This window comes from Camellia sinensis, chromosome 11 (genome assembly GCF_055761805.1).
Source record: "Camellia sinensis isolate YWXY chromosome 11, ASM5576180v1, whole genome shotgun sequence".
NCBI lineage: Eukaryota > Viridiplantae > Streptophyta > Magnoliopsida > Ericales > Theaceae > Camellia > Camellia sinensis.
Window position 1 is genome coordinate 75,552,331 of NC_138971.1, and position 17,593 is coordinate 75,569,923.

At 34.0% G+C, this 17,593-nt stretch overlaps 1 protein-coding gene across 21 annotated transcripts in view; it reads left to right on the forward strand.

Annotated features, from left to right (window-relative positions):
* The window catches only part of LOC114256789 (GDSL esterase/lipase At1g71691), a 150,273-nt gene extending 135,711 nt beyond the window's left edge, over positions 1–14,562 (forward strand). For 2 of the 21 annotated variants that reach the window (XM_082894148.1, XM_082894144.1), the window contains 9 exons: positions 8,178–8,315; positions 9,127–10,281; positions 11,060–11,099; positions 11,187–11,279; positions 12,438–12,617; positions 12,709–12,839; positions 13,391–13,615; positions 13,786–14,035; positions 14,167–14,562. In XM_082894148.1, coding sequence (XP_082750274.1) covers positions 12,777–12,839; positions 13,391–13,615; positions 13,786–14,035; positions 14,167–14,345 — 717 coding nt within the window. In that variant the 5' untranslated portion in view covers positions 8,178–8,315; positions 9,127–10,281; positions 11,060–11,099; ... (1 more) ...; positions 12,438–12,617; positions 12,709–12,776 and the 3' untranslated portion in view covers positions 14,346–14,562. Of the gene's footprint in view, positions 1–6,996; positions 7,121–8,168; positions 10,282–11,059; positions 11,100–11,186; positions 11,407–12,437; positions 12,618–12,708; positions 12,840–13,390; positions 13,616–13,785; positions 14,036–14,166 lie in introns of those variants that run through there. The other 19 variants (XM_082894149.1, XM_082894150.1, XM_082894161.1 and 16 more) reach the window with 18 other exon arrangements.
* The last annotated feature ends 3,031 nt before the right edge of the window (positions 14,563–17,593 follow it).

Consider the following 17,593-nt stretch of genomic DNA (forward strand, 5'->3'; position numbering starts at 1 on the left):
TCTCTCTCTCTCTCTCTCTCTCTCTCAAAATAGGGTATTATTTGTCTCACCTCTTGCTCCTCCACCACGCCGATCACCATCGTCGTCGCTTTATTAGCCTTGCCGGTCGCCACCGCCACTAGTAGCCTTTCCGGTAACCGCCGCATCTTCTCTTCTCGCCGATTTGGTACGTGATTTCTCCTTGCTCTTTTTCTACTCTCTCTCTCTCTCTTAGGCCTCGTTTGGCAACAGGCCGGCTAGCCAAAAAGTAAAAAAGTTACTAAAAAAGTCAAAAAGCCAACAATCCATACCAAAAAGTAAAAAATTCTTTTTTCTCTCTACTTTTTGCACATCTTTTCGTAAAAAGTCAAAAAGTCATCCCAAACATACTAGTTTTTTTTAGCTCATATTTTAGCCAAATAGCCAAAAAGTTACTAAATTAGCCTGTTCCCAAACGACGCCTTATTCTCTGTTTTGGGTTTCTTTGTAGTGTTTTTCACGAAATGGGTCTCTAGATTTGGACCTTTTGCTTCTTGATTTGGTGTTTCTGTGTTTTCTAGGGCTGGAAAGAGAAGATATATATATATATTCCCTTGTATTGTTCACATGTTTTGTAATGGGTTTTCAATCTTGTTCAAATCTGAGTTTTGTGATGGGTTTTTAAGAAAGATTCAAATATGAGTTTTCAATCATGTAATGCATATTCCTTCATTTCTTCTTTTGCTGCATTTTTTTTTTTTTGTTTTTCAAATCTGAGTTTGTTTTTTCTCTCTATTCTTCTGAAGAAAAGATTGCTTTGCTTATTAATAGATTGACATATATGCATCAATTACTTTTTCCATATCTAACAGAAACTAGGATCCCATTCTTTGTTTGTTTTTCCGGTTTAACTTTTGAGTAGAATTGTTGGAGACATTATCTAAAAATTTTGTGAAAGAATTATATGGTTGATGATTTAATGAATCTGTGAATAAAATTCTGTGAAAGAATTATTTTGTGAAAGAATCTGTGAATAAAATTAGTATTGCTGATATATGATATATGATATACATAAAAAAAAGTATCTGAAATTTTATCTGAATATGAATTATATGATATACATTTAAAATTAGTATGATGTGAATCTTATCTAGAATGACTGTGATTTATATATATATTTATCTAAATGTTTTCTAAGTATTTTTTAAAAAAATTTGTAATATTGCTGATAAATATTATAACCAGAGCAATTCTACCTCAAAATTACATGATTAGGCAAGTATATATTGCCGCAAAGATTGACATTGATATACACAGATAGACACAAGCACGTTATATATGCACATGTTTGCTTTGAGTGCAGTCCACTTCAAATTCTCCAAGTGCTCATGCTTTTTTGGGTCTGAATCTGGTTTGCTTGAAATTCATTATTATAGTTCTTGTAATTTGGTCATTTTTTCCCAGATCTTAATTGAGGTTCTGAAGTGTGTTTGTATATCAGTAGGAAAACTTTTAAATGCAACTAGCACTTTAATAATGAACCGTAAATTAAGATTGACCCAACACAAGTTTGTTATCTATTAGATAATGGTTGCTTGTTATATAGCAAAATCCTTGTTGGCTTGCTGGACCAAAACACTATTGCAATTTGCAATCAACCAAGTTTAGGAAAGAAGTTGACCTTGTTTTCTTTTTCTGAGTCATTCATATAAGCTATTTAATCAGTATTTTTAATAAAATTAGGGTTCAACTCCTCTCTATATTTGAATGTTTGTTTAATATCTGTTTATTTTATTGGTTTTTCTACTTAGGTTATTCATAAAAAAATAAAATCGATTACTTAGGTTATGAGTTGGATTGATTCCTTTGCTTCTGTGATCATCCTTGCTAGCTGGACTAGCCTCCTAATTCTTCTTGGATACCATGCTTAGCTATTTGAGGATCCTTGTAGATGCCTGACGCTCTGCTACTGCCATTATTTCTTGCCTTTGTTTTAGTTGGCTGTGGGCATCTTCTCTTTGAGTAATTCCTCCTTGCAGGCTGTTTTGAGGTCTCCTTCTGTTAACAATTTCACAGACCCCATCTCTCTTTGTTTATGTGGTCTCTACACTTGTGTGGAGTTTTCTTTTCATTTAGCCTTACCATTTAACATACATAGAAATAGTTCTACCTACTTCACTCCAACTATGGACATGGGAAATAGAAGCTTGTCATTGACTTCCGTAAGATCAAATGGTTGGTTTCTATATGAGATAGGCTCGGGTGGCTCTACTCCAGCGAAGATGTAGAGAGCTTTTAGTTCCTCTGAGCACATTGCATGGGGTGCAGCTTTATATCCCACTATAGTTCTTAATGCATCAATCTGTTCCCATATTTTATCTTTGCTTAGCAGCACTTACAGCAACAATGGTAGAGGTAGATCCTATCAAAAACATTTCCAATAATGCAAATTTTGACAAAGGAATGATTAGATATTAATAACCGAGACCTACACAATCAAAATAGTCCATAACAAGTCATTAAGAAATCAAATCATTGGCCTCATATTTTTCCAAATAAAGAAGAGGTTAGATGATACAAATACAATATATCAGTGATAATTGAACCTTTATTGTTGTGTGCTCCAGGTTCCAACCATCTAAGAACCCATGAATGCATGTGAGCTGCACATGGATTTAGTTTGTTAATCTCTGCTTCTCTTAGCCATGTTCATAGCCCGTCTTCCATTAGGTAATCCATGTCCATGGCACTGCTAGTCCAAGTTGCTTGTTTGCTGCTGCCCATTTGCCTTGATTTCTTGTATGTGCTAGCTGCTGGATATAGGAAAATGGGTCTTCAGTTGGTCCTTCTACTTTTTTGGATGTCTTGTCTTTGGTGGGTTTGCTTGGCTGTTGCTATGGTTGGTGTGCCCTGCTGTGGTGTTGCTTTTGGCAACTAGTTTGGCCTGCTGAGAAGGCTTGCTCCCTTGGTTGGCTTCTCCTTTTTGTGGTTTTATTTTTTCTGCTAGGTTGATTTATTTTAGTTTAGTAGTGCTTTTTTTTTTTTGGGTGAATACGTCATAAAATAAAGACAAGAAAATTTACACAACTACAAGGGGTATGCTCCAGGACCTAGCAAGAACTATACATAACCAGAGGATAAAAACCTGCCCAGAAACAGCAAGCTAAATCCAAAGAGAGAACAACGGCTCATAGAGATAAACAACTAAAACTATGCATAGGTGGGCCCTCAAAAAGGATCACCAAAGTACCACAAAAAAACCCACAATAGAAACCCTAAGGAAAATAAAATCTGGTTGCAATCAGTGAGCATAAACCTGTTCAGGGGCCTCATACTATGCATATGTGGGCTAAGAACAAAGTCAAACAAACCAAAAGAGTTGTCGCAAATACCAGAATTTTTCCTTGCACATCCCGCAAGGGTAGACCCAAAAAGGCTCTGTAACAGAGCAAAAGTGACAAAATAATATATACAAACTAATAGAAAAGTCTTGTCATTCTGCATGTATGTCCAGCAGCCATACTTCAAGATAACACCCTGTACAGTAGTCACAATATAACCATCCTCTATGTTACTGCCAGCACTCTCTACAATTGCACCATCCAACTTCAGACTTGGGAGATTAATAGGACCTGCCCAATATAGAAAATGGATTAAGTACAACCAAACAGGAAGCCTGCCTGTGTAGAATACAACAAAGTAACCAACACACAATATATGAGCTAATTTCACTCAACCCACAATTTTTAATCTCACAACCCTCGGGAATTGATTGACCACACATAATATCAAGTCTCACACCACTCAACCCACAATTATAACACTCACACCATTCAATGTATAGCCTTTCCATGTACCTGCAAAAAACAGAGAAACTAGAGATACCAATAAAAGAAAACATTAGGCAACTCTCTCACTGTGGACTCAAGTAAAGGTATGAATATAGTCCCCACTATCACTCAACTCTCAATGGTATATAATAGTTCACACTCCAGCTTTTTACAACCTGCAAAAATTAGACGATTGTTAGATAACACACAATATCTGCTCACCTTCACTCAACCCACATATACTAAACTCCCATCCCTCATATTTCTGCTGCTTCCAGCACCATGACTGTCCTTCAAGATGGAGTGAGGCAGCCTCTATTTGCTTAGAAACCAGTTATGAGTGGAATGAACTTTCAAGGTAGACAATGAAATCATTCTATATCTGATCATATCCACAATTCTCTTGATAACCACTTCTTCAGGGTACATTTCATTATTAAAAATCCTATTATTCCTAGCAAGCCACAGCTGGTAAATTGTGCAAGTAAAAACAAGCTTAGAAATAATAGTGCCCATAGAATTCCCCTTAACAGCTTTAGAGATATGTTCCACCAACTCAGGCCAAAGAAGACTAGGCCAAGATTCATTAATCATAGATTTCAGCTGACTCCACACTCTATCAGAGATAGGACAGTGAAAAAATAGATGATTATGATCTTCATAAGTGTTCTGGCAAAAGACACAATTCACATGTTGGGATAAACCAAGTAGATAAAGCCTATCCCCTGTATTAAGCCTTCAGTGAATAGCCATCCAAGTAACAAAGCTAGCTTTGGGATAATATGTGAGCCCCAAACAACATGAGCCCAAGGAACTTTGGCAAAAGATTTCCTCCAAGAATTCCAAGTAGATTTGATAGAGAATTCACCATTGGGGGCAGGAGTCCACAGAACTTTATCATCATCCTGACTGGGATGTAAGGGATAGAGGAATGTTATCAATTAACTCCTTAATTTCCCAAGAGCTAACCACAGGCCACTTCCAAGAGTTTTTCTCAATAACAGCACTGACCTTAGAATCACTATGAATAGCAGAATCATAGATGATCCTCTCACCAAACTTAGACCACAAAGAACCTAAAGCGTGCCAATTATCATGCCAAAGGAAAGTATTACGCCCATTCCCAAAGATGTGTTCGATAAGAGGAAAGATAATAGGCCTAAAATTTAGTTTAGTAGTGCTTTGCTGGTGCTTCTTTGTGGGGCATTGAGTTCTGCATCTTTTTGTTAGGCTTTGTTTTGTTTGTTGTTTTCCTTGGGTAGGTTGCTTAGTTATTTTTTTTGGCTGGTTCTTTTCCCTAGGGTTAGCTTCTTGTGCCTCTTTGTTTTGGGTTGGTTTGTTGTTTGCCTTAGGAATGCCTCTTGTAATCTTTTATATTTCTTTGTTTTATTTTATAACTTGCCCGATGTAATAATATCAAAGATGTACACTCCAAAGAGAGGAGAGAGCCACTTTATTGACGACAAAGAGGTAGATTCATGAGGGAGGGGAGAGAGATAGATAGGTCCCAAATTTTTTTCCCTAAATTGATAGTGAGGGAGAAATTATTCATTACTTTTGGAACAATACTCTATTTCATTTGCAGGTAACACACCACAACACATATAGGGCTCACTTCACTCAACCCACAAAGGAAGAGGCACTCAACAAAGATATATCCTGAATTCACTCAACGTACAACCAAAGAATTCCCTCGCCAAAAGGCCAGCTTGACAACCTGTAGAGAAAACAATTAGTAAAAACATATGTGCTCACTTTCACTCAGCCCACATATAGGAACTCACATCACTCAAATATCCAAGAAATACAGTGACCTAACATATCTGGCCTCACCAATCTCAACCCTCATTCTCCTTACAAGCAGTACTAGCTAGACACTGCAGAGAAAACAATTAGATAAACATATGAGAACAATGCAATATGGATAAGCATTTTGGGCTCACAACACTCAACCCTCAACCTAAATATCACATCACTCAACCCTCAGCATCCCTGAAGAGGTGCCAGCAGGACCTGCAAAGAAGCTCATTAGAGGAAATAAGGAGCTGCTCCAGCCAACAAGCACCCACAGCCTAAGGAGACCTGCAAGAGTAGCAAGTCCAAGCATATATGATTCAGAGCGTTAGTGCCATAGCCATAAGAAAGCACCCCAGTTTCAGTACAGAGGAAGGGACCCTCCATCTGTCCATAAACCAATCACTAGCGGCATTCTTATTAAAGTTCTTTCACAGAAAGAATTCTAAACCTTACAGGGTTGACAATTCTCCTATGAAACACCTCAACAGGAGAGCTAATAGATTGAAAAATTCTAGAGTTTCTTTCCTGCCAAATACAGTAAACAGATAGGTTATTTGTTGTAGATAGAAGGGGGGGGGAATTGTCAATAGATTTCTAGCAAAGGTTTATTAGCTGATGTGGCTTGATTATGCTAGTCCTTCTCCATAAATTTGTTATCTATTTAATTACGTTTACTAATATTAAGTAATTGTGCAATCTGTTTTGTTTCCCTAGTTTTCCCATCCTGAGAAATTTCCTTGTTATGTTGGAAAGTTTTGACTGGCTGCTTGAATTTGGGCAGTTTTATGAACCAGCGGATTCTTACAAACTTTAGATTTAAATGTTTTACTAAGTGCCAAATTTTGGCACTTAAGACTTCATTTGTACAAGTAATAGGAAAATTGATTCTGAACTTAAAGTTAGTGCCTAGAATTGAGTTTATGGTGAATTGGTGATCAGGACCCTATATCTGTCCATTTACTACTTATGTTATTGAATAATACATTATAATTACCACTGCATTTGATAAGAGAGGAAACACTCTTTTTGGCAGTGGGATATATATTTAATGAAAATTGGAATATTACACCCTTAAATTAGCATATCTTGCTTTAACTTCTCTGGACTTCGTATATAGTTGAGTAAAGAGAAAACCAAACAGAGTACGAACTGCAGTAATAGGCCATAAGTACTAAATTTTAGTCTTAGGGCATTCATTGGAATTGTCGCATGTGGCTATCAATTCTATTGGTATCGTTCATTTCTTATATGCACAGCTCCTTAAGTGCATTATTAAGTTCCTCTCTAGAATTTAATCACATTTTGTTTACCGAGTGCAGATTGTGTACACAATTTGTATTGACATGGATAGAGAGGTCTATACAATGTAATTGATAATATGTTAATGTTTTTCTTGTTTATTTTTTTTGCCGATTGGTTTTTGATGACGTTTGGAAGCATACTTGCAAATCAAAATCAAGTATCGAATTTTTTTTTCCTTAACTGATACTTCTACAAATCAAGATCGAGTGTTGATGTTTTTTTATAGACTCCGTGTTAGTTCATTTTGGGATTTGCTTTGATGGTTTTTTTGTTATACTTAATGGATTATTATTAAATTTGTTTGATGGATATATTTTGATTTATAATATAAATTGTATAGTGATTTTTTTTGTGGAGCGGTGTATAATAGCTAGTGGATTTCTTAGTACATTTAAAAGCCTTTTGGGATATGAACAGGGATATTTGTGAAATAATAATCTAAATTGAAATATAAAATACGGGACAAGTTTAGTGACGAATTTTTTTCGTTATTTGTACTTGTTATTATGACAAAGTGATTATTCGTCACTAATAAATATTTTTTGTGACAATTTATTGCAACTTATATATGAAAGTTTTCATTGATTTTGTTGTTTGGTGACTAAAAATTTCGTCACGGATATATATTTTTGTCACGAAATATATTTTGTCACCCATGTATGACGTTTGGAGACGAAAAATTTCGTCAACTTTACATTTTACTGTGACGAAATTATTTTTTCATCAATGATCAACATGTGAAATTTATTTGTCAACTAAAGTTATAATATGGTACTGAATAATTATTTGGTGACAAAAATGAGGATTTTTGGCGACAAAATATTATTTTATTGGTGACAAAAAATTTCGTTACTGAAGTAATTTCATTGGTGACGAAATTATTTTTCGTCATGATGCTTTTTAGTGACAAACATTCAATGACGAAACCAGTGAGGAAAATATTTCCTCACAAATATCTATAGTGACGAAATTAGCTCTTTGGCGACACAAAAAATTCGTCATTCAAGACCCAATTTATTGTAGACTTATATATGGTCTACATTCCTTAATTTGGCATCTTACTATAGAATCAAGAGATTCTCTTGAATAATTCCAATTATCCTTCGTCTTTTTTGTCTTTTTTTTATCCTACTTCCATCTTCTTGACCACTAAAAGAAGTTTTCTCTGCATTTGTTTAAGCCGCTGTGTGCTAGTTTTCTTGGTCCCATCTATCTTACAAATAGCTATTCTTTTTGCTTGTTCTAGTCTATACTTGCTGTGCTTATGTGCTGATCATCTAGTTTATGCAGGATATCTTGCTTGTGCTCGCTGTTCAAGCTCAGGAGTGCTTGTCCTTGTTGAACCAGTTTCAACTGTTAACGGTGGAGATCAGCACCTAGCAACTCCTAAAACTGAACGATGTTCAAACTGTTCAGGTTCTGGAAAGGGTAGACATTTGGGATTTTGGTTTCCGTTTTTGTTTAATGAATGTCACATGGAGCTATTTACTATTTGAGGGCGGTAGAATAGTGGATTTTGATGGTGCAATATATGGCTTATATGCATGGTTAAAACGGTTGCCTGATGAACTAATATGAGATTCTTGGGGAAGAGATTACGAAAACAAGAATGCTATTTCATCAGAAAAAATAAATATCTAATTTAGAATGCTTAATGCTTTGAAGCCCTTGCGTTTATATTGTGCTAAATTACTGACTTCAACCTGCTTGAAATTAATCCTCTTATTTGTTTCCTATGCTGACATGTCCAACTATACCTTTGTTACCCCCATTGGTGAAATTTCTTCCTGTGCAGTAAGACTCTAGACCTGCTTTGACAGTAGCTGAGCCAGAGCTGTTTATTTATTTATTTATTATTTTATTTTTAAATTTATTATTTATTTAAGTTGGCTGCTAAATGAGGAAGTTATTTGATAAACTGGTGAGCTCCAACCTGTGACTTTTGAAATTTTTATTTTTATGAGTAAGCTAAAAGTTTCTCTAACACCTTTGCATTTGGCAAGTCTTACCATTGGGCCATGCCACCCTTTTTCCATTTCATACCCCTAATTACTAAAATATTCTGCTGCCGAGCTTTTTTGTGGTTCTGCTGCCTAACTTTTTTGTGGTTCCTCGAGGTTAACTATTATGACCATTGTACATTATGTTTTTTTTCATAAGCCTGCTACTCCTTTATTTATCTTTTTCAAGTTTTTGTAAGTGGAAGAAAGCTCATGGTTGTCAAACTGTATTTTGACAGTGAATCATGCGCTTGGGTTTTAATTGGGACTGACATAAATATTCTGCTACTTGCTAAGTTCGCAAAGCCTTTAATGGGACCTGCCCAGATAGTCATAAACAGCATCCTCATTAAGGGTGAAGTATGTAGTTTTCTTTTCTCTTTTTTACTTACCTTTTATATCTAAAATTCTGAATTATCGTTCTTCTCTTTTTGGTAAATGAAGAATTAAAGTCACATCTATGAAATTGAAGAACTGGTAATTGTTCTTTGCCACCACTAGTGTAAATCAGGTAATGTTACAGGCTCAACTCCTCATTCACATATAAGATGGTGGGATATGTGGTGGGTAATTCCTGGGTCGATTGAGGCTTTGTTTCAGTGGTGGGCAGGGGCTTTGGTTAAGAAAAAAGAGGTGAAGGTGTGGAAAATTGTGCCGCTAGTTTTATTTTGCCAAGTTGGTAGTTAAGCAATGATATATTGTTTAACAGTGGCCATCCTAATTTTGATGATTTGGAGGACATTGTGAAGACCAGGATTGCATTTTGGGCTAAGAACAATTTACCAGGTGTGCAGTACGGAGTGCATGATTTTGTTCATAATCTTCAACAGGTCAGACATTGCTTGAGGTGAAGGGTGTTTACTGGGGCACTGTGGTGGCAGTGTTCTGGGACGCCTTGTGCTGGTTTTGCTGTCAAGTCCTGCTGTTGCTGTGTGTGTAGTCCAGTTGCTGGGTGCGTAGTCCCACTGCTGTGGTCTTGTTATGGGAAGCCCTCTGCTGGTGTTTTTGCTGTTATGAATTGTGTAGTAACAGTTTGCAGTAGTAGTGTGCTGCTGTGGCTGTGTACTTGGTGCACTTATCAGTTTGTTAGCAGTCCTGTTATAGCTTCTGTGTTGTTTGCTTGCTGGGTTGTCATGCAGTTGCTAATGTTTGCGGGGTTGAAATGCTGTCGCTGATGTTTGCTGGGTTGACACGCTGTTATAGCTGTTGTTTTGCTACCTTGGGTGCTGTTGGTGCTGCTGTCTATTGGTGCTGCTTGTTGCTACCTTGGGTGTTAAATACTGGTGCCTCTTCCTGTGGCAAGGAGTTTGATGGTGTATTGTTTGGAAGTTGCTGGAAGATTTTACAAGGGAAGGAGGTGGCAGAGTTGGATGGTTGTCCTTGCGGTGTGGTTGGTCTGTTTTTTACTGTTTTTCTTTTTGTTTCTCTGTTTTGGATTGGTACCATATGACTGTGCTTCCTCCTTGGTGCCAACCTAGTTGGAATTGTGGAGTTTAGCTATGATGTTTTTGCACTTCCCTTCTTTATTGATGTTTATTGTTGCTTGTATTTGCTCGCCTCATCAATAAAGTTTCCCTTTTCTTGCTGGTCAAAAAAAAAAAAAAAAACCTCACATAGTGAAAAGGGGGAAATAAAATAAATTAAAAAAATAAATCATATTTTTTTTTTGTTACTTTTTGGGAAGTGGAAATTGCATCAATAAAATATCTAAATTAATTAACTAAACTATGCTAGGTGATATTATGTTTCGTTCTGTTTATGTGTGTATTAGTGGTGGACATATGGAAATGTGAAAAAAAATTCCTTTTACCTAGTTCCAAATACAATATTAGAGTGAATTTATGACATGAATGTCTGCCCGATGTGGTGAAGAGCATGGATGTAAGACTCTCTCTAGCTATAATTTGATATAGTGTTTTCATCTAGGCTATGTTACATTTAGACACTTGGGCTATTAAAGCATGAGAACATGCGTTAAATTTGATGTTATTCATTTTATTCAAATAATACCAGAGCTTTGCTTAGTACTCTCAATCTACTCTTAGTACCCTGTTTTGTTGTAGTGTTGATACAATTTATGTAGTTGGTGTGTTTTACCTCTTTTGTTGTTGATCTAATTGTTCTTCTTGTTGATCTGATTGTTAATGTGAATGCCCATTTTCTTATTAACAGTTGAATCATGAAATTGTCAACTAGCAAGATGAGTGGAGAGGTACTTTATTTCTCATTTAACATAAAATTGAATTTATAACCAATTGTTGTCCCTATTATTTCTTATTTTTCCTTGTGTATTGCACAGAATTCAAAAAAAACTGAGAAAAGAATTAGGAAGGAGCGTGAAGCTATAATTGCTACGACAATGGACGATCTTCAAGATGTAATAGGAAGTACAGTTGCGTGGCTTAGTCAATTCATTTTTTTGGACTAAATATTAGAATAATTGATTTACGATTTGTAGTTATGCTTTTTGGATATTTAAAGTCATATTTTAGAAATTAGTAAATCTTATGATTTGGATACTTTTCTTGGTTTGTATGTTTGAGGTTGTTATTAGCTTGATATGATAGAAGTTAAGGATGGAAGTTAGTATGCAGGTTGTTTGGTGTATGGATATTAGTTTTTTTTGCTTACTTCATAGTTGCTGCTTTCTGCTTGGTTTGTTCACATATTGCATTTTATAAGCTACTATTTGCATAATATTAGGCAATGTTATATTTTTGTATATATATTATATATTAAAAATAACATTCTAAGAAATATAAAATTATATCATGAGCAGTGTAATAATTTATGACATGTAAGAAAATGCTGTAAAAGATTATATACGGCATACAAAGTACGTCATAAATATATTAAAAATGACCTTCTAAGGCTTACAAAATCATGTTGTGAAATGTGATGATTTATGGCATGCAAGAAAATACGGTAAAATATTATATATGACATACAAAGTTTGCCACAAACATGTTAAAAATAATCTTCTACGACATTTAACATTATGCCATGGAAAGCATGATGATTTATGATATGACAAAATGTCGTAAAAAATTATATACGACATACAAAGTATGTTATTAATGTTTAATTTATTACTTTTTACAACTTTATCTGCATGTCGTAAATAATACTTAACTTTTCACGGCATGTTATATAATGGCATTTGTATATATGCCGTGAAATAGTTTTTGCGGCATGCATTGCAAACCATGAAAAATCAATTTTGTTGTAGTGGTTATCGACCAAAATTTTTTGTCACAAAAATGCTTATGCTGATTAAAAATAACTTTTTTGCAATAAAAATTACAGTCAGCAAAAAGTGTAACTTCTTGTAACATTCTAAAATTCAGTTTCTCAGATCTGTTTTTGGGTTTATAGACTATCTGGCAGTCTATAAATACCAGACCCATCTTGTTCCATTTTCTTCACATTCTCTTCTATTTTTCCCCACCATAGATTGGCATGGCTGCACTTACCCCTGTGCTTCTCTTTCTTCTCTTTCTCTCTGCCAATTCTGATGAAGGTTCTAAGTTGGATTCATCATGCTTTTCAGCCATTCCGATTTCCAACTCGGTTGCTGCTCTCTACGTGTTTGGGGACTCGACCGTTGATGCCGGCAACAACAATTTCATCGACAATGCGGTGAGGGTTAATTTTTTGCCTTATGGCATTGATTTCAGCAACACCCCCACTGGCCGTTTTACCAACGGAAAAACTATTGCTGATTTCATTGGTATTATATTACTCTTCCGTTTGGTTTGGTTTTATTCTCAGTAGTAAATGTTTTAAATTCAATTTTCTGTGTTGTGATGTGATTTGTGAAGCGGTATTATATAATCTTTCCCTACCCCCTCCGTATTTGAGCTTGTCGGAAGCACAAAGGAAGACTGCCATGGACGGCATCAATTATGCTTCTGCTGGGTGTGGTATCTTCCCCAACACCAAACCACCCGGGGTGAAATATTTGCAACTTTTCTTGCTTCTTGTGAATTCTCTAAATCTGTATTTTTTTTTTTAGACTTTTTGTTTTTAATATATGTATATATTTACAATTTACCCAACCATTGTTAACGTTACTTTATGGGAGGGGTTTTTCTGCAATTCACATAGTGGATTGAAGTGTGTTGTAGGATTCGTGGGGTTTACCACGGATTTCGTTTCGATAATTTGAATCGTTGATTATGTAGAGTTCATAGAGTACTTCAAACCTGCAAAAAATACATTAATCAGATATAGATATCCTCTCGATCGGAATATACTTTTGTTAATAATTTATTTTTAAAATCATATTACCATTGACAAAAATGTATTCCGATCAAAGGAATACCGATATCCGATCAACGTGATTTTTCACATATATGAAGTACTTGATGAGTTCTACATATTCAACGGTTCGAATAATTGAAACGGGATCCATGATGAGCCCTACCGGTTCAACAGCATGTTCCAATCCACTGTGGACTGGAGAGAAGCCTCTCCCTAATTTAACTCCTCTTGTTTTCTCAGTTGGATTGCTGGAGTTTGCAAACACAGATTGAGGTGTTTAACAGGACTGTCCAGGAAGATCTGCCATGTATGATTGAAGATCCACAAGAGCTCGCTGAGTATCTTGCAAATTCCATATTTTTCATCTCCATGGGGACCAATGACTACACCTTAAACTTTAACAACCACCACGACCCTGAATATTTTGCAAATTCTCTCTTAATCCAGTTTCGATGGTATTTGCAGGTAAACTTTTAACTAATTGCATTCAAATCAGATTGTTGATTTTTAACACTATATTATTGCTATTAATCGATGATCAACTGTAATTTAAGTGTGAAAGATGATAGCTTCCATGGCTATGGATTGGGTTAGAGTCTAACCTAACCATCCTTTAATGTTTTCATTATTGCAAGACACTATATAACATTGGAGCCAGAAATCTAGTGGTGAACAACATAGGTCCTCTGGGATGCTTGCCATCGATGATAAACAAGACAGGAAATGGGCAGTGCGATGAACAGATGAATCAAAATATCATGCCATACAACTCTCAACTTCCTCAGATACTAAAAAATATCCAGGATGAATATCCTAATGCTACCCTCACTCTGGCCAACAGCTATGATTTTCTTCAAGATATATTGGCTGGCACTGAAAAATATGGTAACTGTTTTCTTTTCATTATTTTTTCAATTGACAAATAATTAATTTCTGGTCATTATTAATTTTTTTTTAATATCATTTCGCCGTAATGTAGCTATTTTCATCTCCTGCATGTGTGTTGTGTTGTGTAGGGTTTACAGATGTAAAAGATCCGTGTTGCGGAGCCTATGTTCAAGGGGAACTAGCTTGCATCCCACATTACTCTACACCATGTGACAACAGATGTCACTCTCTCTTCTTTGATGCCAGCCACACCAGTGAATTTGCAAATTGTATCTTTGTTCGAGACATGCTTATTATTAAAGATTGAGGGTTCAACAAGTTTGCTAGTTTATTTTTAATTATGAGTGGTATGGTAGTAAGAGTATGGGATGAAAACAAGCTCTTGTCTCTGCTGAAGTTATTATGGACACTCAAATGATTTGATTATTTTTTTTTTTTTGGGTGAATGTGATTTGATTATTTAATCTACACTTAATCTAAACTTCATTCTTCTACACTTAATTTACACTTCATTTTTCTTAGCATCCTGCTATTATGTTATTTATTTATTTTTTATTTTGATTCTATAAGTTTGCGTGACGTGGGGGAATAATGTCACGTGGTATTTTACAAACATCTAAGAAAATTTTCAAAGTTTAAATGTCAACGGTGAGTTTTAGAATAATAGAATCAAGGAATGGACACTATATTCAGGGGTGGAAACAAAAGACTAGTATTAGAGACCCACAATTTGAATCCTTAATTCAATCTATAATGATGTAACAAGAGAGATAGACTCTACACAACTGAAGAATGACAAACTAAAAGTTTATATGTATAATGTCACATCATTGTAGGTCACATTGTGAGAAAATTTTTTATGGGTTTTAAACATTTTCCTAAATGAGAAATTATGTCTAGGGAGACCAATGTGATTGTGTGAAAAAAGAAAAAGGAAAAAATAATTGGTACATTACCGATAGAGAGTAATTTCTCACATGAGGTTTGTGAAAAAATTACTTTATGAGAAAAAAAAACAAACAAATAAATGTAATAATTTTTTTTTTCTTTTTAATTCTTTTCTAAATTTGTGAAATATTAGTAAAGCTATTTTGTTGGTTGACAATATCTAGGAAATAAAATGTAAGCGTACTTTTTATTTTTGAAATAAAACTAAAAAGAAATGACCTATTCTATAAATAAAATTAAGTAAATCTTATTGATGCTAAATAGCATATCAATTAGTTAGAAATCATCTCATTATACATTGTGAAACATTAATGAAATATGAAATTAATAGAAAGATTTTGAAAAAATTAAGAGACAATCCAATGATACATTTTACAAATACTTATGAATACAAAGCTAGTAGTGTAATTTTCCAAAGGCTGGGGTTGGCAATGGCACCCCAGTCCCACTGTAGGTCCGCAATTAACTACATTTTTCTTCCTTTTTTTTTTTTTTTTTGGTTTTTGTTCTTGGCAACAATTTTATATTTATGTAGATGATGTTTCTGGGCGACCAGTAGTCTTTAAAAGAGAGAAAAAAAGAAGGCGAAACAAAAAGAGAAAACTACATTCATTTCAACTTAGCTATCATGGATCAGTTTTAGTCTTAGAGTTTCTCCAATGGTTAGCAAAATTCAATAGCTAAAGTTATATTTTAGCAATAAATCATGTAAAAAATTTATAATTTAACCCTTTTTTTTTTTTTTTGAGGAATAATTTAACAATGTTTTTCCAATGATCAGGTTGCTATTCTTTGGCTCAACTAGCTTTGCTCAGATTAATTATTATTCTTTCAACCACTATTTTTCAACCATTACGCTTCCAACGCTGCCAAAAAAAAAAACAAAAAAACAAAAAAACAAAAAACAAAGAAAAGAGAATTTGTTTCTTATATTTTCTATTATTTTTTTTTCGTGGTCCATTCGATGTCATAAAATTTATATTTTTTTGTGCTTCTTCTTCTCCTTCTTCTTCTTCTTCTTCTTCATCATCATTTTTTTTTTTTTTTTTGTAGAGTTAATTGTGCTATTTCTTAATTTTTTTATTTTTGAAAATTTCGTTGAGATGTAGAATGTTTCATGAAAACTTTGTTGACATGACATATTTCACTATAACTACACCTTGTGCTAAATTTGACATATGGTATATGTATGTGTATCAATTGGTAACAATTGTAAGGAAATGTTAGAATATAAAGTCTCAAAGGAAATGATAAGAAATCAATGCATGACGGAGGAACACAAGGAACAATTAAGTTTTAAACATCTTCAACAATCCCACATGATTAAAAATTTTAAAAATTCAAAAAAATAAAATAAAATTTTGGACTTAACCACGTGTCTTGATGTTGATGTCTTCTGGACTTGAATGTGAGTCGTTGGTGTAAAATAGTTAAGTCTTGAGTTCACCTCTAAATAATTCAATAATGCTTGTATGCTACACATAATTTAAACAGAAAATATATATGGGAGAGAAAAATAGGATTTCATTATCCTACCTTAACAATTATTTTGAAAAACATTAAGTATTTTGATTTTACAGTTTTCAAAAATAATTTAAGAGTTTTTAATTCATATTTTTTGATTTTTGGTGAATTGTTTTTAAAGAAATTAATCATTTGTTTTTTATCCACTTAATCTCAATATATACTGAAAAAGGAGAAAATTTGTGAAATTTTTTAAAAAAAATTCACTAAATACATTTTTTTTTTCTAATGCATTTTTCGTATTTTTTTTAATATTTATTGAATTCTTTTTAAATTTTTTTTTATAAAGATTTTATTTTTTAAGTATATTTAAATTATACATTTAAAAATAAAAATAAAACTCAAAAATTCAAAAATTATTTTAAAAACTCAATTCCAAACTGGCATTGGAAACTTTCAAACATATAAAGAATTCAAAAATTCATTATATGTCGTTTGCAAGATATAATTGTTATGATGGACATCATTTCCGTTATGCCGACTTTTACAGGTTCACTAATAGGGAGAACAAATCCTTTTTGTATACATTACTCATAAATGGACTGACACAGTTGCAGATCTCTTCGAGGTGGGAATATCAGCCCAATGAGCCATTTCCATTTTTGTTAGGAACAAACTTCTTGTTGAAAAATAATCCCGGTAAATTAATTAATTTAAATAAATATCAAAAACGAAATTCAATATTCAATAAATAAAAATTAAGTAACAGAAAATACTTACAACACTATAAACTAAACATAAAATAAATAATAAATGTGTGATTGAGACTAGTGTTTGGACACTGTGTCTTTACGACAGAAATTCGGCCTCTCCACTGGTGCTTCAGATTTATGGACATCTTGTCTCCAGAATATAACAATCACCTACAACACAGAAGTAGTACTACAATCTATGTGTATTGCGAACCAAATATGTGGTAAGTACTCTTAAAATAATAATAATAATAATAATAATAATGAAGATGAAGATGATTTTGACCACTGCCACAAGAAGACAAAAACCTAGGATCCAATCAATGATTGTTTTTTGTTTTAATGAGAGATTGCATTGCCATTATATACTTCACAAACCATAGCAAGCAAC